The following is a 24,047-nucleotide window of genomic DNA, read 5'->3' on the forward strand; positions in this document are numbered from 1 at the left end:
GGACGCGGACTGCGGCGCCCGCGAGCTCGGGGCTGGGTCGGGTCGGGGTCTGGCGCGCTCCCGAGGCCTGCGGCGCCGGGTCTGGTCAGGGCGGGTCGGGCGGCGGTTGTGCCGGGCCGGGCGGGGCTGAGGGAGCGCAGCGGAGGGAGGGCGAGGCCGGGCGGCGGAGACCGAGGCCGAGGCCGAGGCGGAGGCCGGGCGGGCGGCGGGCGGGCCGCTGCGGCCGCGGCCATGGCCGACGAGACCCCTCGGAAGGGCAGCTTCTCGGCGCTTGTCGGACACACCAACGGCCTCACCAAGCCCGCGTCCCTCGCCGCGGCCGCCGTCACCTCCAAGCCCGGGGCCGCCGGCGGCTCCAAGAAGCTCGTGATCAAGAATTTCCGAGGTGGGTGCGGGGCGGGCGGGCGGGCGGGCGGGGCTGGGGTCCCTCCTCTCGGCCGCTCGGGCTGCGACGTCGGCGGGGCGGCGCGGGCCGGCGGCGGCTTCCCCTTGGTCTGTACAGTTGGTCCAATGGCATTGAGTGACGCCAGGTAACTCAGGTGTCCCGGTTCGCACGGCCGAGCCGGACCGAGTAGCAGGACTGAAGCTCTTCGTGATGTAATTTAATTACTTGCTCCACTTCTCACCAGCTCTGTCGCTGTCACTGTCTCAGAGCAGGCGTCTTCGATGCAGACACACCAGTTACAAGCTTATTCTTCGCCTTCCTCCCAGCTTGGAGTAGTTTCAGTCGACTTTAAATGTTGTAGAGAGCTTAACTATTCCACGTTTATACGTTTGTGAAACCCACTTGTTACGTAAAGGAATACTGTAAGATTTGTAGGATTCCTACGTGTGCTTATCCTAAGTATCAGTACTAGACGTATTTGTTTAGCCAATCGAGGATGGGATGGTTGCATAGTCTGTAACCCAAGAAATTTATAAATATGGTACTTGCATTGGGAAAACCTAATTTTTGCGTTCCTCACCTATGTGTATTTTAAGTACTTTTTTTGTGGAATAGTTTTTTAAAGATGTGTGATTCTTAGCATGGATGCCATTACCCACTGACTCCATCTGCATTTACAGACAGACCTAAATTGCCTGATAACTACACTCAGGACACCTGGCAGAAACTTCATGAAGCAGTGAAAGCCATACAAAGTAGTACCTCCATCAGATATAACCTGGAAGAGCTCTACCAGGTAAGGCTCCACATGTGCAAAAAGCAGAGCTTGTTAGAATTCTCACTGAGATGTAAACGCGCAGTTTTCTTAGGGAGAACTTTAAGACCTGAGGGGGCCAGGGTCCGGTTTTTCACTTACCTGATTGTTTCTTATAGTGTCTAAATAGCACAATTATCCAGCTCCAGTGAAATGTGACCCAGACGTGGATTTTGTGCTTCTCGGTGTTGTTTCAGAGTCAGTAATGAAGGGGATAATAGAAATCGACTCTGCCTGCAACAAGAACAGTAGGAGTTCTGTGGCAGCGTGTTCCAAGTGGAGGAGGGTTTTCCGTTTTTGGTGGTTGTGGGATTTTTATTTCATTTTCAGGCCTCAGCTGTCTAGAAGGGTATTTAAAGTTAACCCATTACAGGAGAGAAATGCGTTTCTAAGAGTCACATGACTTTTAATATTTTCCAAATATGCAGCAAACTATTATTATAATTCCATTATGTTATATATGAAAATCTGATTATAGTTTGACTTGTTAATGTGGATTTTCCCCTTTTCATTGTGTTTTGTGATTAATTGTTGCAGTTAAAATGTGCAGACTGGTTTTGTTACATTTAATTTGAGATAACGATGTTCCTTTTCTAACACCAGAAGAAGTGATCAGAAGTACGTTTCACTGTTGGGATATTTCAGTTACACACAGACTGGTTTTCCTGATATCTTGTTTTTAAAGAATGACATTCGCTAACTAGTCTAATATTATCTACATTTTAGGTAATTTGATAACACAATTTCTACTAAGAGACTTAAGTTAAAAAATTTTTTTCTGTTTACATAAGTGATTACGTTATAAAAATTATGCAAACTACGAAAAGTGCAAAGAAGAAAATAAAAATCACCTATATTCCTACCACCCAAAGAAGACTACCATTGACAGTCGATGGACACCTGTCCCTTCTTCGTCTTAAGTTTGTGTGAGGTTACTGTATTGTTTAATCGACTTAATTACAGTGAAAAATATGTACTTCAACAAGTTTTAACAAATGTATCCAATTGTATAACCACCACACAAGATACAGAATGTTTCTGTCACCCCGAAAAGTTCCCTGAGGCCCCTTTGCAGTGGGTCCTGTCCTGTGCCCTAACCCCCAGTCCTTGGCAGTCACTGATGTGCCTTGTGTCGGTATGTTTTGCCATCTCTAGAATCTCATGTCAGTGGAACCGTGCAATTGTGCCTAGCTCCTTTTGCTTAGGGTAGGGCTTGTGAGTTAGGCGCGTGCATGCGTCCTGACAGTAATTTGTTTCTTTGTCGCTGAGTACTCTGGGACCACCAATTAGTTATCCTGAGGTGATGGACGTCTGGGTGTCTAGTTTTGGGTTGTTATGAATAAAGCTGCTGCAGACATTCATGGGTAAGTCTTCGTGTGGACAAAAATTCTCATTTCTCTCGTATGAACATCTAGAAGTAGGTTCTCAGAGTAAAATGGAAAGTGAATTTAACTTTACAAGACATTTCCTAACTTTTGTGGACAAAAATTCTCATTTCTCTCGGATAAACATCTAGAAGTAGGTTCTCAGAGTAAAATGGAAAGTGTGTATTTAACTTTACAAGACATTTCCTAACTTTTTCAAAATGGCTTCACCATTTTGCCTCTGCCAGTGGTGTGTGAGCGTTGCAGCGGCTCCGTGTCCTTGCTGACACTGGGTATCGTCAGTCTTTTAAATTTTTGCTATTCTAGTAGGTGAGTAGTGGAATTTCACTACGGTTTTAATTTGCATTTCCCTAACGATATTAAGTATCTTCTCTTGTGCCCGTTGCCATTCCATACACCTTCTTTAATGAAGCGTGTGTTCAAATCTTCTGCTCATTTTTTATGGTGGTGTTTATTTCCTTATTATCGAGTGTTTGAGTTTATTATGTGTTCTGAGCGTGCATCCTGTACCAGGTATTTGCCCTGCAAATATGTTCTCCCAGTTTGCAGCTTGTCTTCTGATTCTCTTTTAACTATGGCTTTCAGAGAGCAGACGTTTTAAATTTTGATGAAGTCTTTGTATCAGTTTGGTCTTTTATGGATTGTGCTTTTAGTGTCTCTCTGAGAAGTCTTTGCCTAATCTAAGGTGGTAAAGATTTTCCCTTGTATTTCCTTCTTTTAGCGTTTTAGGTTTTACATTTAGGTCTGTTATCTGTTTTGAGGTGAATTTTTGTATTTGCTGTGAGGTATAAATCCAAGTTCACTGTCTTCCCTGTGGAGGTCCAGTTGGTCCAATGCCGTATGTTGAGGTGTCTGTCTTCCCCAGCAAACTGCCTTTGCTCCTTTGTCAGACGTCCTTGCCCCTGTGAGTGTGGGTGTCCTAAGTCTCCAAGTCTGGAGCGCTGGCCCTGCAGCTTTATCCTTTTTTGGGTAAACTTGTTTTGGGTGTTCTAGGTCCATTATATTTCCATAAGAATTTTAGAATCTGTTTGCCAATTTCTGCAAAAAAGCCTCCTAGGATTTTGGTTTGGATTATGTGTAATTGTAGGTGAGCGTGGGGAGAGCTGCTATCTTGACAACACTGAACCCCCCAGTTGACCACAGGGGACAGCTCTCGCTTAGTTAGGTCTCAGCAACGTTTTCTAGTTCTGCTGTGCGGGTCTTGTACATCTTTTGTGAAATTTATCCCTAAAGCATTTCATATTTTTATGGTATTGTAAAAGGTAGTATAAATTTTAATTTCTGGTTGTTGATAGTACATAAAAATACAACTCATGTTTATATATTGATCTTGTATATTGCTGTCTTGCTAACCGCTCTTATCTCTAGTAGCTTTTTTGTAGATCCCATTGGATTTTCTGTGTAGACAATCATGTCACCTATACACAGAGATAACTTTACTTCTCCCTTTCTAATCTGCATGCCTTTTATTTCCTTTCTTGCCTCATTGCACCGTATAGAACCTCTGGTGATTAGTACGATGGTTAATAGAAACGGAAAAAGCAGACATCCTTGTTTTGTTCCTGGTCTTAGGGGAGAAAGCTTTCAGCCTTTCATCATTGAACACCATACGATGCTAGCTGTGGGTTTTTCAAAAATACCCATTATCAGGTTGAGGAAGTTCCTTTCTGTTCCTAGGTTGTTGAGAGTTTTTATCAGAAATACATGTTGGATTTTGACAAATTCTTCTGTGACTGTTGAGATGGTCATGTGATTTTTGTTTTTTAGTTCGTTAATTACATGGATTGATTTTTCAAATGTTAAACCAGTCTTTCATTCTGGTATAAATCCTACTTGGTCATGATGTATTATCTTTTTTATGTACTGTTGGACTCAGTTTGCTGACATTTTGTTAATTTTTGCATCTGTGATCACAAAGGATATTGTATTATTCTCGTGTAATGTCTGTGTCTAGTTTTAGTATCAGAGTAATGCTGGCCTCATAAAGTGAGTTGGAAATGTTCTCTTCTTTTCATTGTCTAGAAGACTTTATATGGAATTGGTATTATTTCTTTTTTGGTTTTTTTTAAATAAATGTATTTATCTATTTTTGGCTGTGTTGGGTCTTCGTTGCGGTGTGTGGGCTTCTCATTGCGATGGCTTCTCTTGTTGTGGAGCACAGGCTGTAGGCGCATGGGCTTCAGTAGTTGTGACACTTGGGCTCAGTAGTTGTGGCTCGCAGGCTCTAGAGCACAGGCTCAGTAGTTGTGGCACGCGGGCGTGGCTCATGGGCTCCAGAGTGCAGGCTCAGTAGTTGTGGTGCACGGGCTTAGTTGCTGTGCGGCACGTGCGATCTTCCTGGACCAGGGCTCGAACCCGTGTTCCCTGCATTGGCAGGTGGATTCTTAACCACTGCACCACCAGGGAAGTCCAGAATTGGTATTATTTTTTTCTTAAATGTTTGAGAGAATTCCCCGGTGAAGCCATCTTGGCTTTCTTTGTGGAAAGATTTTCAACTACAAATGTCATTAGTAGATATAGAACTATTCAGTTTATCCGTTTCTTTAAGTTCACTCATCTTCTGCAATGTCTAATCTGCCACTAATACCATCTGGTATAATTTTCACCTCTGCATTGTTTTCCTCTCTAGGTGTTCAATTTGAATCTTTTTTTGTATCTTCTCTTTGCTTAACTTTCTCTAACGTGTGGAACACAGTTATAGCTCTTTTATGTCCTTGTCTGCTGATTCTGTCAATTCCAGGTTGCTTTGACTGACTGATTTTTCTCCCCAGTAAAGGTTGTTTTCCTACTTCTTTGCATGTTTGATAGCTTTGATTGGATGCCAGACATTGTGAATTTTGACTTGTGTGGTAGATGCTTTTGTATTTCTCTGAATATTCTTGAGCTTTGTTCCAGACTTGGTTAAATTATTTAGAATCAGTTTGACCTTTCAGACTGTTGCCTTTCAGCGTTGCTAGGCAGGACTAGAGCAGTGTTTCGTCCAGGGCTAATTGCCCTGCTGCTGAGACAAACCTTCCTGAATCCTCTGCCCGGTGTCCTGCTGTGTTCCCGCCTGGCTGGTGGGAAGTGTGTGAGCACCAGAGCCCAAGGTCTCCAAACTCTCGGGGGTTTTTCCCCTCACCTCGGCGGTCTCCTCCCACATACGTGCTGGACAGCCCTCTGCTGAGCACTGGAATTGGACCTGAGGTCACCTCCCCTCGGGGCCTTCGCCCTGCAGACTCAGGCCTCGGCCCGGGGCGACTGCTCTGTGGCCTGGACGCTGGATGCCAGAGGCCAGAGTGGTTGGTGCTTGTCTCTCTCCTGTCTGCCAAGGCCACGGCCTCTCAGAGCCCAACGAGCAGCGCTTCGGAAACTGCTGCTTCGTGTATTATTTCAGCGAAGGCTGAGTCCGCTTCCTTTACTTCGTCTGGACCAGGAGCAAGAGTCCCACCGAGTGCCCAGACTCAGAGGCTTTTGATTTAATGAAATATTACGTCTTCCAGCTAGGGTTCATTATTGCTCTTTCCCTGGAGATTTGACTGTCTGGTATCAATTGCCCATCAGTTTTCTTAGTAGAATGACTTTGCTGGACCTTTTACCCAGGATGTGTTTCATAATAGTCACCATAGATATTATTGTAAACAGTGTTTCCAGATGCCCTGGGTATCGTGGGTGTCCGTGTGGGTGTATGTGAGACCCTGAGGGCTAGGGCTGCTTACCCCCAAAGTGGCACTCATTCCAGGGGACGTCTCAGGAGGGCCCGTGTGGGGGGCAGTGGATGGGCTTTTGGACGCAGGTGCGCGGGCGGGCGCCTGGTCACTCAGAAGTTCTAGCAAGTCTAAGTACATCTCTGCAGAGTGAGCCGCTCACATCTTGTGGAGCGAATGGGGTGGAGATAGTAAGTGATGTCACGGTGAGACTATCCTGGTCTCCAGTAGAGTGGACAGTGCACTGGACCTGGTGTTTCAGAATAAAGCCTCAGTTTCTGCTGAGGTGGTGTGGTATATAATTTGCCAAAGAATCTTATGTGCAAGGAACAGTTCTCACCAAAGCTGGAAAGGTTTTTTGTTTGTTTGTTTTTGAGGAGGTTTTCAGGATTATTTGAGGGAGAACTTCTTGTTTTGATGTTGATCAGTTTCCCAAAAGTGGGGTCTGGCATCTCCCCGTGCCAGGTCTGAGGAGGCCTCGGTGGAGGGAAAGGTCAACTCCAGCCTGTCTGCACAGCCTACCTGCAGTTTCTTAGTTACTTTGTTTTTGTTAGCTAGAAAGGGATATTCAGATTACATGAAAAAGTCTTAGTAGATACACACCCAGCTGAGAGTCATTCTCTTATTGTAACGCGAGGAGGAGGAGATTTTGAGTGCATAGATCTTTTCTGAATTTAGATCTGAAATCTCAGCTTGCTGAAGAAAGTATATCTTGTGTGTCTTAGGTCTATATGTTTTAGTCCTACTTGTCATCTCAATGAGGCAACAGAAGACAGAAGACTACATTTTCAAGAATGGTTTCGGGGAAGGCTATGTTGTTGATTTCAGACTAGTTTTTTGTTTGTTTTGTTTTTGGCTTTTTTTAATTATTGAAGAACAGTTGATTTACAATGTTGTGGCAATCTCTGCTGTACAGCAGTGACTCAGTTATACACATAGAGATATTCTTTTTTAAATACGCTTTTCCATTACCATTTGTCCCAAGAGATGGGATATAGTTCCCTGTGTTATACAGTAGGACCTTGTTGTTTATCCATTGTAAATGTGGTAGTTTGCATCTACCAACCCCAAACTCCCAGTGCATCCCTCTCCCTCCCCCCTCCCCCTCGGCAACCACAAGTCTGATTTCTATGGATTTCAGACTAGTTTTGATGCACAGAATCAAACCTGTCACAGAGAACTTGCGCTTGAGAAAAGCTGTGCTGCTGACCTTGAGTCACGGGGTAAATGTCTCCAGGAAACCCTGTGCCTGGTGAGAGCTCGGTGAAGGAGAATGGAGTGGAGTCAGGTCCTGACGGATTAATAGGGTGGGTGAAAGTGATGCAAGCGGGTGAGGAAGCCCAGAAAATGGGAAACAAGTAGACACTTTATTTGATGGACCAATTTGAGAATGTAAATTAATCAAGAGTGAATTCAATGCATAAGTTATTCAAAAACAGAGAATATTCAGGTTCAAATATCTTAGGCCTAATAGGAAGGATTTTGTCAATTCAGCAGCTTTGGTCACTCAGCGAAATCAGTCATTTGTACGAGGGCATCACGTCCGGCATTCGCAACGGGGGCCGGGAGGGTGGACGTCTTCCTGGGACACCGCCCCCCCTCATTCTTCGTCCCACGCTCAGGCCCAAGTCCTTGTCTCCTTTTTACGTTGCCCTTTGCTCGTTTCTTGTGGGTGGGAACCGCAGTCCTGGTGGCGGCTTCTCCTGTGTGGTGTGCTTGTCGCGTTTAGACGGGCCTGCCACCGAGTAGGGTAACCCGGGGCCCGGCTGCTGCAGGAAGCCGCTCGTGGGTCCTCGGGATAGTCCACGGGGGCGTGGTTTCCCCGGGCGTGGGGGCAGGGCTTTGTTTTTCCTTTTTCCCCTTCATTTACCTAAGTAACTCAGAGTACTTGCCTGCTCTTTCCCTTACGGTTTCTCACTCTGAAACGTCCCGCTCCGCCCTGACGGCAGCTGTCGCCGTAGCTACTGGCACCCGAAGCGTGTCGTTGCCGGTGCCGCGTGGCTGTTTTGCTCCCTCAAGGCCCTGGCGGGGATCCCCACGGAGGGGCGCGCCCTCGCAGGCATGGGTGTTTCGCTGGGACACTGGTCTGTCCTGAGACAGATAAGCGTGTGCAGAGCGGGCGTGGTGGCAGGGCTGGGAGGCTGGGGCGAGCAGGTGTTTCCACTCGGCTGCGCTGGTGTGAGGAAAACCTCTGTGTCCCAGTGCTCGGAGGGCCCAGGTCCTGCCGCTCCCCTCCTCCAATGCCTGGATCCAGAGGTGTGCTCGGTGCCAGTACCGGTTCCGGTCACGTGAGGTGCTTCGTACACCACGAGGAGGCATTTCTAAGCGTCCAAGTGTGACTGAATCTCCTGAACGTGTTCTGGGGAGGGCCTCCTGTGTTGGGCCGCTCCTGCAGCCCCAAAGAGCCTGCGGCGTCCCTGCCCCCCCCCCCCCCCCCGTGGGGAGCGAGCCGGTGACAAGGTGCCTGTAACATGAAGACGCCAGCAGTGACTCAGCAAAGACCCGAGAGGTGACGGCGCCCCCAGCACGCCTGGGTGCCCCAGGGCTTGGCTGGTGGTTTTAAGAGGCCTCCAGATTCTCAAAAAAGAAATCTCAGTGGGCTTCACGTAAATAGTAAGCATGTGCTCAACAGGACATATATATACGAGGGAGAGTTGGCTCTAGCGTTCAACCAAAAAAGTCACAACTGGGAAAAGATTGTTTTGAGGACATTGACACCTGGTTCAGGAATCGGAGCATTCAGAAAATGGTTCTAAGATGTCCTTTTATGAAGGACACGTACCACTAAGCTTATCTTGATTTTTACCAAAGAAAAATGTTTTCTTCGTATATTATATTAAAAATTTACTTGGTAATAATTGTTTGTAATGATTAACTACTGCTGCAAAGGCCTTTGTTAGGAGGTTATCTTGGTTTTTTTTTTAAGAAAGAGACAGTGGATCTTGGGCTGAATTATAAAAACATGAAGCTTTTGGGAAAGGCATTCAAGGATGTAAAAACAAAATGTGGATGGGGATCCCTTGTTCTAAGTAAGGCAGAATGTAAGGGAAAGGTATTTTTAGTCTCTTAATTATTGTTATTAGTCCATGTTCTCTTTGACCTTTTATAAATATGCATGTGTTTTATGTATTATATATTTCTTTACATAATTATTAATATCTACAAAAATTTAAGTTGCCCTTTTTTCCCCTCGGGAATATAGTATTTGAGTTAAGATTCCGAAGTGTCTCCATTCTGTATATCCCCCATATATTTTAAAATAGTTCAAAAATAGGCAGTAGAAAAACTACATTTCTGTTTACAATATTTCGTATTTGGATTGAATCAGATGCTGATTTTGTACATGAGATTTGACAGAAAATTTTATTGGAACTGGTAAGAACATACAAGCATTATTCCTTTGATGTGGATCAAAACAGCTAATGAAAAATATTTCTGCCTCAAAACCTTGTTTCTTCATTAATTTGAGGCAGACTTGGCCCGTGTTCCTTCAGCTTATTTGGGACAGAATCATCAAACTCATGAGCGTGAAAGGAACTGGAATTCGTGTCGTTCTCCCCCCACTGGAGGGTGGTCACCAGGGTCTGGAGCAGGGATTTCCGGCTCTGGTTTCACATTGGCGATCGTCAGGGTCAACTCACACACCTTCCTGTGGCTCCACCTCAGACCAAGGAGTCATCCAGACACAGGCCGGGGGGGCTCAAGCTGCTTTTGAGTCCTCGGGGGACGGTGTGCAGCCAGCTTGAGAGGCTGTTGAAGAGGGAAGCTTCCAAGTATCATGAGAAGCCCAGACAGGCGGGCCCACCTGGGGCCTGGGTGTCCTGGGGCTGTCAGCGCGGCGCCGTCCCATCTGCACTCCAGGTTCACTGTTGTTACGGACCATTTTTGCCAAACTTTTACTGGATTCTGGCGTTCCAGCGATAATTGCCCTTGACCATGATAACTTATTTGTGGATTACGTAAGTGGTGGGCGTGGCTTTGTTACGATTAGAGCTGTTTGTACAGATGGGTTGCTTTTAAAGAACAAATTTGTCGTTCACAGTGAATAACTCATTTATCTCTTTTGTTTTCAGGCTGTTGAAAATCTTTGTTCTCACAAAGTTTCCCCAGTGCTCTACCAGCAGCTGCGCCAGGTCTGTGAAGGCCACGTCCAAGCACAAATCCTTCAGTTTAGAGAATATCCTTTTTATGGCTTGTGAAGTTCCTATTTATTACCTAAGTATTTTGAAACTGAACATTAATAGGATAAAGAACTAATGAGTATCCTTAATATTAAAGCAAAAGCTTTTAAAATTCTCTTTTATTTATAGAAACAAAACCTTACATTTGTATCATACAACCCAACGTAACAGATTTTTTTAGGTGGAGTTTTTACTGTTTAAATTACTTGGCTGATCTGATTAAAGTCAGAGTGTCCATTTATCTAGTCTGTTTTGGAGTATTTAGGAAGAGTTCTGAAAAACATCTTAAGGTTTGAGTGCTGCTATTCTTTATTCTTGTTTTTTAAAAGTCTGTGTTAGTTTTCTGTGATTATAACCAATTCCCACAAAGTTGGCCGCGTGAACCAACCCCGGCCCGTTGGCTCACGCTCTGCAGATCGGCTCGCGGTGGGCTCGGTGGCTCTCGGCTCCGGGCCTCGCCGGCCCAGATCACGCTGGATATTTGGTCCCGACGAAGCCTTGCCCCAGGTGGGGCCCCACCTGGCCGCAGCCCCCGGGCCTCCCAGCACCTCAGGTTGGCTGGCGTGGGCTTGACCCTGTGCAGCCTTGCCTTCGGGCCCCCGCTGGCCACGGAGACCGGTCAGGGTGCCGCCACGTGGTGAGCGCCTCGGCTCGGCACTGGGCACCGGAGCTGCCGGGCCGCTGCCGAGGTGGCACCTGCCTACGTGTGCTTACGACGCAGGCCTTTTCAGACTGTTCGTGGAAGGTCTGATACTGTGAGCCATTATAATTGTGAGCAGTTGTAATAGTTCTTCCAGAATTACTTGTTAACCGTTCAGCTATTCGGTCTGTGCTGTGACTCGCTCTGTTTTTAAGTTAGGAGCAGACCCTCGAGAAAATGAGTGAGGCGCTTGGCTGGGACCCCTGTGGCTGTGGTCAGTGCGCCCCCAGCCCCTGCCCCTCCCAGCGGCCCCACCCCCGCCGGGCCTCCTGCCGCTGAGGACCCCAGCGCCTTCCGATTTCACACGCCAGATACGGGCTGCTCTGTGTTGCCTCCTCTCTCCGTGCTCAGAATGTCGCACGTCACCTCGCAGCCGCGCCGAGCCCTGTGCCTGCTGCACCTCGGCCGAGGGGTGGCGCTGAGGGGTGCGCCTGTGTCCGGTGCCGCGTCCGGTGCCGCGGAGCTGAGACAGGCTGGAGCAGGGCTGAGGCCCGGGAGGCCGGGTCCTTGCCTCCTCCAGCTGCCTGCGCACCCGTGCAAAGGGTGTGACGGTGCGCCGTGTGGCTGGGTGTGAGGGTGCTGTGTGGGCCGTAGGCGGTGTAGACGTCGTGACCGTGGGGCTTCGATGAACCCGTGCGCGCAGTGCCCGGGTGCTTGGCGAGGTTTGCCCTGGGAGCCCGCACCGGGTGTCTTTTGCTGTAAACAGCGTCCTGAGAGTCAGGTCGTGCACGTGGTGCACGGATGAGGCGTGACGTCCGTCTCTGTGAGACCGGAAGTGACAGTTGACGCTCAGCCCTTGTCCTCCGTCTGCCCGTCCCCTGGTGCTGTTCACAGTGACTGGCTTCCTCGCCTCGGGGACAGCATCTCCAGAGCTGCCCTCTGGGCGGGGCCTTTGGTCCACCCCCCAGCCCACGAAGCCGCAACAGGCAGTGGGGTGAAAGGGAAACGGGGAGGGGCAGGAAGAGATGGAGGACGGTGAGTGCAGGCAGGTTCATCACAGGTAGGCAGGGAGACACGGAGGCTGGAAACCACGTGTGTGGTTTCTGAGCTTCTGCCCTTTCAATATTCTGATTACTAAATAACATGTACTATTCGGAGGCGAAGAGAGCAGAAAGTAAGGGGTTAAAATTGCAATAAGTAAATTGGCCGGTGTTTCTGAAGTTTTCCTTAGCAGGTCTGCACAGACTCACTAGATAGTGTTTTGTTTTTAAAGAAGATTAACACATGCTGGCAGGATCACTGCAGACAAATGGTAAGCCTGCTGACACGCTCCCTGAGGGGGTCTCAGTGCACACGCCCTTGTGGGGCTTTTCCTCCAGCCTCTGGCTCAGCTGGGTGGAAGGCAGATCTGAGTAGCTGGGAGTATGTGCCCCCTTTGCATCCAGCTGTGTTGTTTGTTTTTCTTTTTTAACAAAAGCGTGGCTCCATCCATCTTCCCTCAACCCCCAAGGAAGGCGGGGCCCGGTTGGGAGCTGGGATGGGGAGTTCTGTTCAGGTCAGATGCTGCCATCCAGCTCCGACAGAGCTGGACAGTGGGTGGAGAAGAGTGGGGACGGTCTGCTCTTCTGGGGTGGGGCTGGCTGCGAGCTTGGCCTTCAGGCCGACCGCACAGGTAAATCATGGTGCCTGTGATTCCCCGTGGGTCTCTGAAGTTTTCCTTGATCTCAGTTTATGCCTGAGAATCAAGCCTGAATTCCATGAGTTTACTGTAACTAGACGACCAGGCTTAGACTTAGTAGATCTATTGATTCTAATTAGATTTTATGTATATGAGTTTTCAGGGTGACCTGACTGAAAATTATGTAAGTGAGAGAAAAGATAGTATCAATAGCTTTCCTAACTAGGTTGAATTCTTTTGTTTCCTGACTGAGGTGAGTAGGCGACAACGAATGAGTCTCTCTTGGGCCAGGCACCAGGGGAAGGTAGAAACAGGTGAATGTGCCGGGAAGGTTCTCTCTAGGTGTGTAAGCAAACCTCCACGACACAGTGTGGGGCGCTCGCTGAGAGAGAGCCCTGGGGCCACCGCCCACCACGTGAGCCTGCAAAGTAAAGTCGAGTACACACACGTGGCTGAGAGCCTCATGCCGAAGTGATGAGCCGGAATGCTGGAAAAATTCAGCTTTAGAGCATCTCCCAGCCTAAGGAGATTCCCCACGTCAGTCAGGAAGTGACTGAATTTCAAAGGCATCTTCGAGGCGAAGTGCTGTACAATCCCTACAGTCAGATTTTCTGGATAAAAGAGATGAAAAGCAAACACCAAGGGGAACGTGTAAATTCAGGGGAAAATCAATCATGAGGGTCTTGAAGATAAAAACATCTTTTCATTGAGAATCATGTTAGATGTGAGACAGCTAGGGTTGAATGTTTTGTTGGTAAGGTACGTAAATAAGTCAAGTCCTCCTCTTGCCCTCCAGATCATGATCAGAAGTATCTTCCTGTTTCTGGATCGTACTTACGTGCTTCAGAATTCCATGCTTCCTTCTATCTGGTGAGTGTCCCCCGGTCCTGGTCTGTGGTGGAGGCTGCGGCTGACCTGTGTGTCCGATGGTTGACTTGATGACACGTGCCAGGGTTGCTGGCACACAGGCCTGCCCCTCGGTGGCTCTCGGCCCGGAAGCGTCTGTCACCGTGAGGGGCAGCTGCCAGTCCAGCACGTTCTCCTGCGGGCCTGGAAGTGCCTTGTGAAGCCAGTTTCTGTCACCTCTTCCACCTCTGATCTGGGAAAGGCTGGGGAGCCGGTCACCCTCTGATGGCGCCTCCCGGTGCTCTGCTGACCGGCGGGCACAGGGCGTTGGCGTCCATCTGCTCGGGGCAGTGTTGAGTCGGGAATCCCGTGCCCACGTTGCCCTGGGTCCCTGGTCCCCGACTTCCAGCGTCATCCCGAGCAGCTCAGCCTTGGTGACGGGGCCTGTCTGTGGTCTCGCCCTCGGTCCTCCTGGCCTGTGCCCACATGGACGTTCCCTCCCGATTCAGCATGCTGTGCCCTCTCGCCACCTCTAAGTGCCGTTCTGTAAAGTCGCTTCCTTTTCTAGCTTCCTGGCCGTCCGTTCACTCTGACCCAAGGCAGTGCGATTTCTCCTTCTACCACCGGGGAACCGCTTGTCTTTGTTTCCTGTAACCCACGCATGGGGCGGCTGGGGCCCTCTCTCCTCTCCGGAATTCCACGTCCCCTCTGCTCCTCTCTCGTCTCAGCCCCGACTCCTGCACGTCTCCTACTAGACACCCACGAACGTCTGCAGGACAGATCTTCGTTACTCAGAGAAGCAATCAGTTTGGAAAAGCTGCTGACGACAGGAAGTCACAGAGCTCCTCCTCTGTGCGGGGCTCTGTCCTAAGGGCTTCACCACCTCCTGATGGACTTCATCCTTAGTGCGGCTCCGTGAGGGATGACCGTCCTCCAGATGGAGAAACTGAGGCAGCGCGGCTGCCGCCGCAGGACGTTCTTCTGAAGCCACACTCTCAGCTCAGGCTCCAGCAAAGCCGCCAGGATGTGCCCGCGGCTTCCTCCTCCCTCGGCGCGCCTGGGCGCAGCAGGCTTCCCTCCCCACCTCCTCCCGTCTCAGCTAGTGGGCCGCTCCCACGGACTCTGCAAAGCTCAGGCCGGGGCTCCACTGCACACCCAAGTTTCTCACGCAGCCTCACAGCGATCCCTGCCGTCCTGCACGAGCACACTTGCTTCCCTGCCTGCTGCAGTGGACGGGGGCTGGTCGGGTTCATGCTCTGGGCAGTGCCTCCAGGTTAGACAGCAGGGTTACGTTATAAACTACGTTTAGACTATGGAGCCTGGCGAGCTGGGCACAGCAAGCTCCTTGTAATCTCTCTGCCTCAGTTTCTCCATCTGGAGGACGGTCATCCCTCACGGAGCTGCGCTAAGGATGAAGTCCATCAGGAGGCGGTGAAGCCCTTAGGACAGAGCCCCGCACAGAGGAGGAGCTCTGTGACTTCCTGTCGTCAGCAGCTTTTCCAAACTGGTTGCTTCTCTGAGTAACGAAGATCTGTCCTGCAGACGTTCGTGGGTGTCTAGTAGGAGACGTGCAGGAGTCGGGGCTGAGAGGAGAGAGGAGCAGAGGGGACGTGGAATTCCGGAGAGGAGAGAGGGCCCCAGCCGCCCAATGCATGGGTTACAGGAAACAAAGACAAGCGGTCTCCCGGTGGTAGAAGGAGAAATCGCACTGCCTTGGGTCAGAGTGAACGGACGGCCAGGAAGCTAGGAAAGGAAGCGACTTTACAGAACGGGGCTTAGAGGTGGCGAGAGGGCACAGCACGCTGAATCGGGAGGGAGCGGGCTGAGGGAGTGCGATGGACTCTGGTTTGCACCCTCAGTTCTGTCGTCCTGTGGCCAGGGCCACACAGGAGGAGCAGCTGGAGGATGGCGGCAGGGCAGGCGGAGGGTCCCAGGGCTCCCGGGCAGGACGGCGGGAACCCGCTGACCCATGCAGGAAAGAGGCAGCATTGATGAGGAAAGAGATACAAGGCACACCAGACTGTCCAGAATGAACGTTTTTCAAAAAAAGGAGTTCTTGACACCTGGACCAGGGAGTTAGCAAGTCAGTAGCTCGGGGGTGATATTCGTAGTGTAGCTGGAGCTTCACCCAGAACTTCTAAGAAGTGAAACTGAAAGTCTCGTCTTCTCTGTTTGTACAGGGATATGGGATTAGAACTATTCAGAAACCATATTGTTAGTGATAAAATGGTTCAGACGAAAACCATCGATGGCATCCTGCTGCTGATCACGCGGGAGCGCAGCGGGGAGGCCGTGGACCGGAGCCTGCTGCGGAGCCTGCTGGGCATGCTGTCCGACCTCCAGGTGGGCACCGCGCGCCCTCACAGCTCACGGGGGAAGCGCTGGGCCCCGCCCAACTGCTTGCACCCGGGGGACGAGGTGTCAAGGATGTCGGTGTCGGAACTGACGCCGTTAGAGTATTGGTAGGCAGTATGGGAGGGGAATGACTCGGCTGGCACTCACCCGGAGCCGGGGAAGGGGCAGCTTTTGCCGCACAGACGCAGTGCCCTGGGAGGCGGTTGGGGCCTGGGAGCACCCTGGGCAGAGCAGGGGGGCTGGGCGGGCCCGGGCAGCTTGTCGCGGGCACAGGTCACGGCAGCCGTGCGCACTCGACATGGGGCTGCACCAGCACTTCAAGCTGAGAGCTAGGTTTCTTCGCTGTAATTGGTCGTTAACCCTGCTCATTTTTTAGGTGTATAAAGATTCATTTGAACTGAAATTTTTGGAAGAAACTAATTGTTTATATGCTGCAGAAGGCCAAAGGTTAATGCAAGAAAGAGAGGTGAGACAACGAAATGTTTCTGAATTGCCTTATTTCATCTTCATAGATGTGCATCTAAGTGTGATTTCTAAATGTTTGTCTCTTCATGCTGGCAAACATCTCACTGAAAATCTTCCGAAAGCTACAATCTAGTTTAAATTCCTAGTGATGAGCTTCTTTGTGACTTTATTAAGGGCTTAATTTTTTTCTCCTAATTTAGAAACCCTTCTATTGCCCCCCGCCCCCAATAAAAAAGCTAGTGAAACAGCTTCTAAAATACATGAAGGAACTCAAGCTGAAACAAGAGTTTAAAAGATAATTCTTAAATATGAAAGAGAAACCTGACGTGTTAAAAATTTTCATCTCTGTGAGGCATTGAAAAGATTACCCAAAAAGCCACGGGAAAAAAACGTGTTTAGTAGTAATAAGAACCCAAAAACTTGATAGCCGGTTTCTCGGGTATCAGAGCCCAGCCCAGCAGGAAGCCCCTCGGGACCGTCACAGGATGGGGGGTCAGAGCCTCAGCGACCCCTGTCATGGGGCCTTTGCTGTGCAGGCAGGTGACCCTTCACCCCTGGAAACTCAGAGTGTGTTTTGAGATCTCCTGCGGCCACTCTCTTTGGGGCCTCAGAGGAACAGTCTGTTGATTGGCGTTTACCAACCCCGCCAAGCGTGGGTCGGGGGGTGCCGTGACCTGTCCCCGGGCCTCAGTGACGGGAGGACCCTCCCCGGGAGCAGGGCGGGACCGTGCTGTGCTGCCTGCCCCCATGCCAGACGTTACCTTCAGTCTCCAGGATTGGGTTGAAGGAAACCTCCTGCCATGTATCCCCCTTCCCCTCCTCACCACGCCCACTCCTGGTAGTCTGTTAACATTTTGGCCTGAGTGTACATTTTGCTTTTTTTTCTTAAATAAGGAAAACAGTGTTTCAGCTTCTTGGGTAACAAGAAGGTTTTTGTTGCTGATGTGTTTAAATGTTGTGTTTGGAAGGTTCCAGAGTACCTGAACCATGTGAGTAAGCGCCTGGGGGAGGAGGGTGACCGCGTGATCACGTATCTAGACCACAGCACACAGTGAGTACCACTCCCGCGCTCAGCTCCGTGACCCGCAGCCTCTCGTAGCCTCACTCGCTGCTCTCTGAACCCGAACGTGTTCTGCTCCAGGGACAGTTTGCTTGTTGTCTGTGATCACTCAGCACTTGTAAGTCACGCTGACTCGTGGCCTGTGGTGAGTCATGATTCAGGCTGAGATACTGGGTATTTTCTATAGACAATTTATAATTTATGTTGTAAACGTATAATAAATTTATAGAAGCTTATGTTAACGAGGTATCGTTGAATATAGGCAATTTCGGTTGTAAAGTTTTGTTGGACATGTGATATAGCTGTAATTTTTCCTTATAGTACTCAGTCACATTATTTTTTCTTTTAATATTTACTCATTATATTTGTTTTTGGTTGCGTCGGGTCTTAGTTGTGGTATGCGGGATCTTTTGTCGCAGCGTGCGGGCTTCTTTCTAGTTGTGGTGCGCGGGCTCCAGAGCGCGTGGGCTCTGTAGTTGCGGTGCACGGCCTCAGTAGTTGCAGCCCATGGGCTTAGTTGCCCTGCGGCACGTGGGATCTTAGTTCCCCGACCAGGGATCGAACCCGCGTCCCCTGCGTTGGAAGGCGGATTCTTAACCACTGGACCGCCAGGGAAGTAAGTCCCTTCTCTTTTCATCCAAATTTTTTTTTTCTCTAAACCTGAGGTCAGTGAGTAGCTAGGGAAAAGTACAAGGGCAGGTTTTGTGAATGTCTGCGTCAGGCACGTGATATTTGTTCAAGTGAGGAAGATTAGAGCAGAAACCTGAGAGACATAAAAGAGAGATGTTTTTAAGAGGGAAAGTGCTACAATGTGCAGAACGTGGTGACTCGCGGGGGTGGGGGGAGGGGCCAGGCAGGATGAAAGAAAGGGACAGGATGTGACAGCTTGAGAACATGGAAAATAGAGGGTCGTGAGGCAGAGGTGAGGCTGCTCTCAGACACCTGGAGCTGGAGATGCCGTGTGGACCTCAGGTGCAGGGCGGTGCCGTCGGGCCGAAGCGGGGTCCACGGGGGTGGGAGGGTGCGGGGAGGTGGAGGAGACTGTGTCCAGCGCCTGGCGGCGCTGGGCACCTCGGCCCCTCCTCCCCGCTCTCCGGCGTGCAGGTGCTGTGTTATAACTGCCCCCTCCCCAGTCTCGCTTAGGAGTGTCTGAGAGTTAAGCAGAGCAGAGGGTGGTCCCCCTCTGGGTTAGGGTTTCGAGGAGCGCTGCCCGAGGTGGCTCCTGTGGTGTCGGGCGGTTCAAAGGTCACCGAGTGAGAAACGGTTTTCAGAGAAACAGGAGGGAGATGGCAGATAAGGGAGCCGCGGCAGCCTAAGGGCTGCGCTCCGGGTGCCCCTTCCCGCCTCGCCCGTGCGCACCACCACCTTTGGGACGGGCACCGTGGGCATCGGTGCAGGCCACACCTCTGGGCCCTCCGTGCCTGGAGCCCGAGTGCCTGCCGCACCTCTCTCGGGGGTCGCCCTGAGGTTCACCTGAAATGGTGCGGTGAAAAGTTCCTCAAAATGAAGGCCAAGGTCAATACGCCTGGGAGTGAAGCGGGGGCTCTGATCTCCTAAAAGAAGAACTGAGCGAGCAGGGGGTGATGAATCAGGAGTAGCAGCTGTGTGTCCTGCGTGACATTCCCGCGGCCTCTCTGAGAAGTCAGATTTTGAAGAGTGATCCTGGGGGAAAACGGGCAGGAAGAAGTGAGGGCAGAGGGGCAGCTGTGGGTACAGGAGGCCGTCTGTGGGACCCGGGCGGGGCAGGGTCGCGGGCAGCCCGCCCGGGTCAGCCTTCGTCCCCAGGTGCGGTGGGCGAGGGCGCCTCCCGTTCGGTGCTGTCCCCCTCTCCCGGGGCCCCGGTGACCTGAGTCTGTGTCAGCGTCGGCGATGGCTGGGCGTGTGCTGACTTGGGCTCATCTGCGTGGATGGGGGTCCCCGTCCTCCACAGCCGACAGGCTCTCCCCTGCACTTCCTTCCTGACACGCCTCTGTTTACTTCCCAGGAAACCACTGATTGCCTGTGTGGAGAAGCAGCTGTTAGGAGAACATTTAACAGCGATTCTGCAGAAAGGTAGGTTTTCCCAGCTCTGTGTCTCTGCACTGATTGCTCGTCCCTGATTTGGTAAGAGAGTTAGCGGAGCATTGTAAGCACGCGAGGACACTTGTTGTAAGAAGACAGACACTAAAATCATCGGAAAAATGATGGACACTAGCCCCTGAGGGGAAAATTGATTACACACAATAGTGAAAGGCGCGCGTAAGAACCACGGTTTAAGCTAAAATCACGTGAAATCCTCTCCGGGCTGAGAGGTTGGTTGCGAGAGGCCCTCTGGCCGGCAGACGGCCTGGGCTGTGCTCACAGGCCCCATCCTGTACAGTGACATCCCTCCTGGGCACTGACCCGCAGGTGTGGACACGTGCGGTCTGACAGGCTGGGGGCGCCCGCGGGCTGCATCCCTGCCCTGCGTGCAGCTCCGCGGCAGACGAGCTGCTGGAGCCATGGTCCCAGGACAGAGGCGGACCAGGCCAGCGCGGCATACGGCCAACGGTGCGGTTTTAGCGCCGTGCTGTTAGAGGTGATGTGACGTTTTCACTCCCACCCTCACTGTAATGAGCACAGTCTAACCTTCTTGCACACTTCAGTGCTTAGTGTTGCTTTTTATATCATTTACTGTTACGTTTGAAAGTCATTTTGGAGCCACGGGATCTGTTTCAAGCTATTGGAAACCTTAAAGTCTAATTTTGGGAAGGCCCAATAGCTCCCAAATGCGTCTGGTTGGGGTCTGCTTTGCCGGATGGTAATATTATCTCTAATGAGACACTAAACGTGGGGCTTCCAAGTGAAACCAGAATGAAGCCGAAAGGAGAGAATTAGTGTTCGTGAGCATCTGCTGTACTTCATGTAATGCCTTCGGGTCCTAGAACAGCCCCAGTTTACAGGAAAACCGAGCGAGACACTAGTGCCTCAGATCATGGCCCGAAAGCCAAGGGCCAGGGTGCGAATCTGGTGTCTCCTGCTCACATCACACTGGAGCCCACACACTGGCTACGTTTCCACGTGGATGGGGCCTCGATTTACTGTCCACCTGAAACAAGTGTCCTCCGATTTCATACTAGGTGTTTATTAATAAAAAGGAGTCACTTTTTTGGGGGGGCGGGGGGCCACGCCGTACAACATGAGGGATCTTAGTTCCCCGACCAGGGATCGAACCCTCACCCCCTGCAGTGGAAGCACAGAGTCTTAACCACTGGACCACCAGGGAGGTCCAAAAAGGAGTCACTTTTAGAAGAAAAGGGAACTTCAAGTAGACAGTAGAAATTTGGATGAATCATTTCAGTGTGTATTTTGATAAGCAAAATTGTTTCAAGAAAATGGTAAATTATATATATGTAAGAGCATAGTCTAAATTTTATTAAAGGCATTTGAAAAATTAAAAGCTATAATATTTGAATTTTTAAGTCATCGTTCAACGTTTCAGTAGATCAGTTGTAGAATAAGTTATCTGCATCAGTAGATCAAATCGTAATTGAGAGAAATACAGACATTTGGAGCCTTGCTCAGGGTCCGTCAGCACAGCCGACGCGTTTGTGTGTCTTTGACGTGTGGACAGCGTGCCTGATTTACAGCAGAAGCTGAGGCTGCAGTCACGTGACTGGCTCACAGCTTCTCTGCTCTAACCTCACTGCCTCCCCACAGTTATCAGAAAGCAGGTGGTTAGAAAATCCTTCATGAAGCTCTTCTGATTGTGGTGGTTTTAGAAAATCTTTGTAAAATGTTAAAACCTGAAATAGTAAAGACCTAAGAAAATGCTGTTAAGCACCTCCCAAGTATCTGATAAACAATACATGTTTTCCTTCCACAATTTATTATACAGGTGAATAAAATAAATCAACTAAAAGATTAGATTTGATAGCTTATCTTAGGCACATATACTTTCTGGCTGATGGACTAAATCAGAAGTGACTTGGGGTCGTAAAGCTCCCAGGTCAGAGAGTTGGTGTGAGCGTTCTTCGGACCTTTGCTGCATTAGCCAAATAAGGGGCCTCCGAGCGGGGAAGGGGTAGGAACTACACCTCCCAGCGTGGTGCTCAGGGAACAAGACTCACCTGGTGGGCTGCGTCACGGGGCCTTGCCCGCGTAGGAACCAGCCGACCCCTGGGTTTCCGCGTCCGCAGGGGCCCTGTGTGCCGCGAGCCCCGGCCCAGCCTAGCTTTTGCTAGTGCCACCTTCCCACCCACCCTGCCGAACTAACATTGCCGTGTGATCTCAGGGCTGGACCACCTGTTGGATGAGAACAGAGTGCCCGACCTCACTCAGATGTACCAGCTGTTCAGCCGTGTGCGGGGCGGCCAGCAGGCGCTGCTGCAGCACTGGAGCGAGTACATCAAGGTGCGTGGCCGTCGGTCGGGCTCTGCGAGGGACGGGCGTGGGGCCGCCGTCACCCATCTCCCTCCAGGTCACTCGTGCTCAGGATTTTCAGGGATGAATACCGTCTGGGTGTAAACACGTTTTAAAAGCTGCCATTTGGCCGTTTGTTGTCAGCGTAAGTATTGGGTTGGCCAAAAAGTTCCTTCGGTTTCCAAGTAGAAATAAAAGACACATTTTTCATTTTCACCAAGAACTGTATTGAACAGCTTATTCACTGTTTTGTTCCACTACCTTCTGCCATTTTTCAAGCAACTTCATAATTCCGTCGTCCCAAAACTTTTTACCTTTTTGAGCAAAGAACTGTTCAGGTGCCTTTCACTGTCTCCCAGGGAATTGCATTTTTTTTCATTAAGAGAATTTTGTAAAGACAAATAAATGGAAATCTGAAGGTGCAATGTCTGGTGATACGGTGGATGTATCAGAACTTCCCAGCCAAGCTGGAACAGTTTTTGCCTGGTCATCATAGAAACATACGGTCTTGCGTCATCCTGATGGAAGATTACGTGTTTTCTGTTGAGTAATTCCAGACGCTTTTCATCGAGTGCTGCTTTCAGTTGGTCTCATTGGGAGCAGTACTTGTTGGAATTAATCGTTTGGTTTTCTGGAAGGAGCTCATAATAGAGGACTCCCTCCCAATCCCACCATATATACAACATCACCTTTTTTGGATGAAGACTGGCCTTTGGTGTGGTTGGTGGTGGTCCATTTCACTTGCCCCACCATCTCTTTACTGTACAGTATCCACTCATTACTGTACAGTATCCACTTTTCATCGCCCGTCACAATTTGTTTTAAAAACGGAACGTTTAAGTAGAGAATTATATGCGGAAATACCGTCAAGTAGGTTTTTTTCACTTAACTTACGTGAAACCCAAACATCAAAGCGATTCACATAACCAAGCTGGTGCAAATGATTTTCAGCGCTGGATTTGGATATTTTGAGTATGTTGGCTGTCTACCCCGTGGTGTAACGTTGACTGTTCTCAGTTCATGTCTCGACTGGGTCGCTCTCAACTTGAACTGGTCTGCTCGACCGTGGGGCGTCGTCCGGCAAGAAAGCTCCAGCACAGAACTTCGCAAACCACTTTCGACAGGTTCGATCGGTCACAGCACCTTCTCCATATACTGCACAAATCTTTTTTTGTGCTTCAGTTGCGTTTTTACCTTTCTTGAGATAATAAAGCATAATATGCCGAGAATGTTGTTTTTTCTTCCATCTTCAGTATTAAAATGGCTACACAGAGATTCACCAATTTTGGTAAGTCTTTTTTTAAATGCACGCTGATATGACAGCTGTCACAATACAGTCTAACAAAATTGTTTTGAATGAAGTTAAAGACAGCTAAGTGCTACTAGAGCCATCTTGCAGAAAAAACTGAACGAACCTTTTGGCCAACCCAATGCTAGCTGAGTTCTACAATCAAGATTTTCAAAAGTTGTTTTTGTGAATCTACTGTATAAACGTGATCTCATGCCTTTGCTCAGTGGGAACTCTCACACGTTGTGGTATGTCAGGTGGGTGTGTATGCTACTTTGTTTCCTAGAAATCCAGGACTTATTACGGAAGCATGTACTTGCGGGTTTCTGCGTGTGTATGCATGCATGTGCACGCGTGTATGGTTATCAAAAGGCAACAGGAGAGATCCTTGTGGTGCTGGCTGCTTGGCCTCTTGGCCGTGGGCGTGGATGACACACACAGGTGATGCCTGCCCAGGTGACGCACGCACAGGGAGCTGCAGGCGAACACAGCGACCCGTCGGGGTGGGCCGGGCGGGCTGTGTCACGGCCAGTGTCCTGGCTGGGGCGCTGCTCCGTAGCTTCCCCCAGGGCACCGTCGGGGAGACGAGGCTTAGTGTGCGCGGACGTCGTCGCTGTTTGTGCCGCACGCGAGTCTGTGACTGTCACGGGGAAACTTCAGCTGAGGAAAAAGATAAAGGAAATAATCAGGCCTGAAGTTGCACGTTGGTCTGCGTGTGGCCAGCTTGGACACACGCACACGCGCATGCACGCACACATGCCCCCAGGATATTGTGCGGTTGCATTGAGCTGAAAGGCATAAGCGACTCACGCTGGGTCAGCACTGGAGCTTTATGTTAAGAAAGGCCAGTGGAGATTTAGGGTTTTGCCGACCAGTAGTCCTGA

General features: G+C 50.0%; 1 protein-coding gene across 1 annotated transcript in view; it reads left to right on the forward strand.

Annotated features, from left to right (window-relative positions):
- The first annotated feature begins 151 nt into the window (after positions 1-151).
- The window catches only part of CUL4A (cullin 4A), a 45,038-nt gene continuing 21,142 nt past the window's right edge, over positions 152-24,047 (forward strand). The window contains exons 1-10 of the mRNA XM_068526378.1: positions 152-385; positions 1,066-1,181; positions 10,344-10,447; positions 12,334-12,403; positions 13,566-13,639; positions 15,796-15,958; positions 16,347-16,436; positions 17,404-17,486; positions 19,480-19,547; positions 21,748-21,866. Coding sequence (XP_068382479.1) covers positions 232-385; positions 1,066-1,181; positions 10,344-10,447; positions 12,334-12,403; positions 13,566-13,639; positions 15,796-15,958; positions 16,347-16,436; positions 17,404-17,486; positions 19,480-19,547; positions 21,748-21,866 — 1,041 coding nt within the window. The 5' untranslated portion in view covers positions 152-231. The remainder of the gene's footprint in view (positions 386-1,065; positions 1,182-10,343; positions 10,448-12,333; positions 12,404-13,565; positions 13,640-15,795; positions 15,959-16,346; positions 16,437-17,403; positions 17,487-19,479; positions 19,548-21,747; positions 21,867-24,047) is intronic.

This window comes from Eschrichtius robustus, chromosome 18, assembly GCF_028021215.1.
Source record: "Eschrichtius robustus isolate mEscRob2 chromosome 18, mEscRob2.pri, whole genome shotgun sequence".
NCBI lineage: Eukaryota > Metazoa > Chordata > Mammalia > Artiodactyla > Eschrichtiidae > Eschrichtius > Eschrichtius robustus.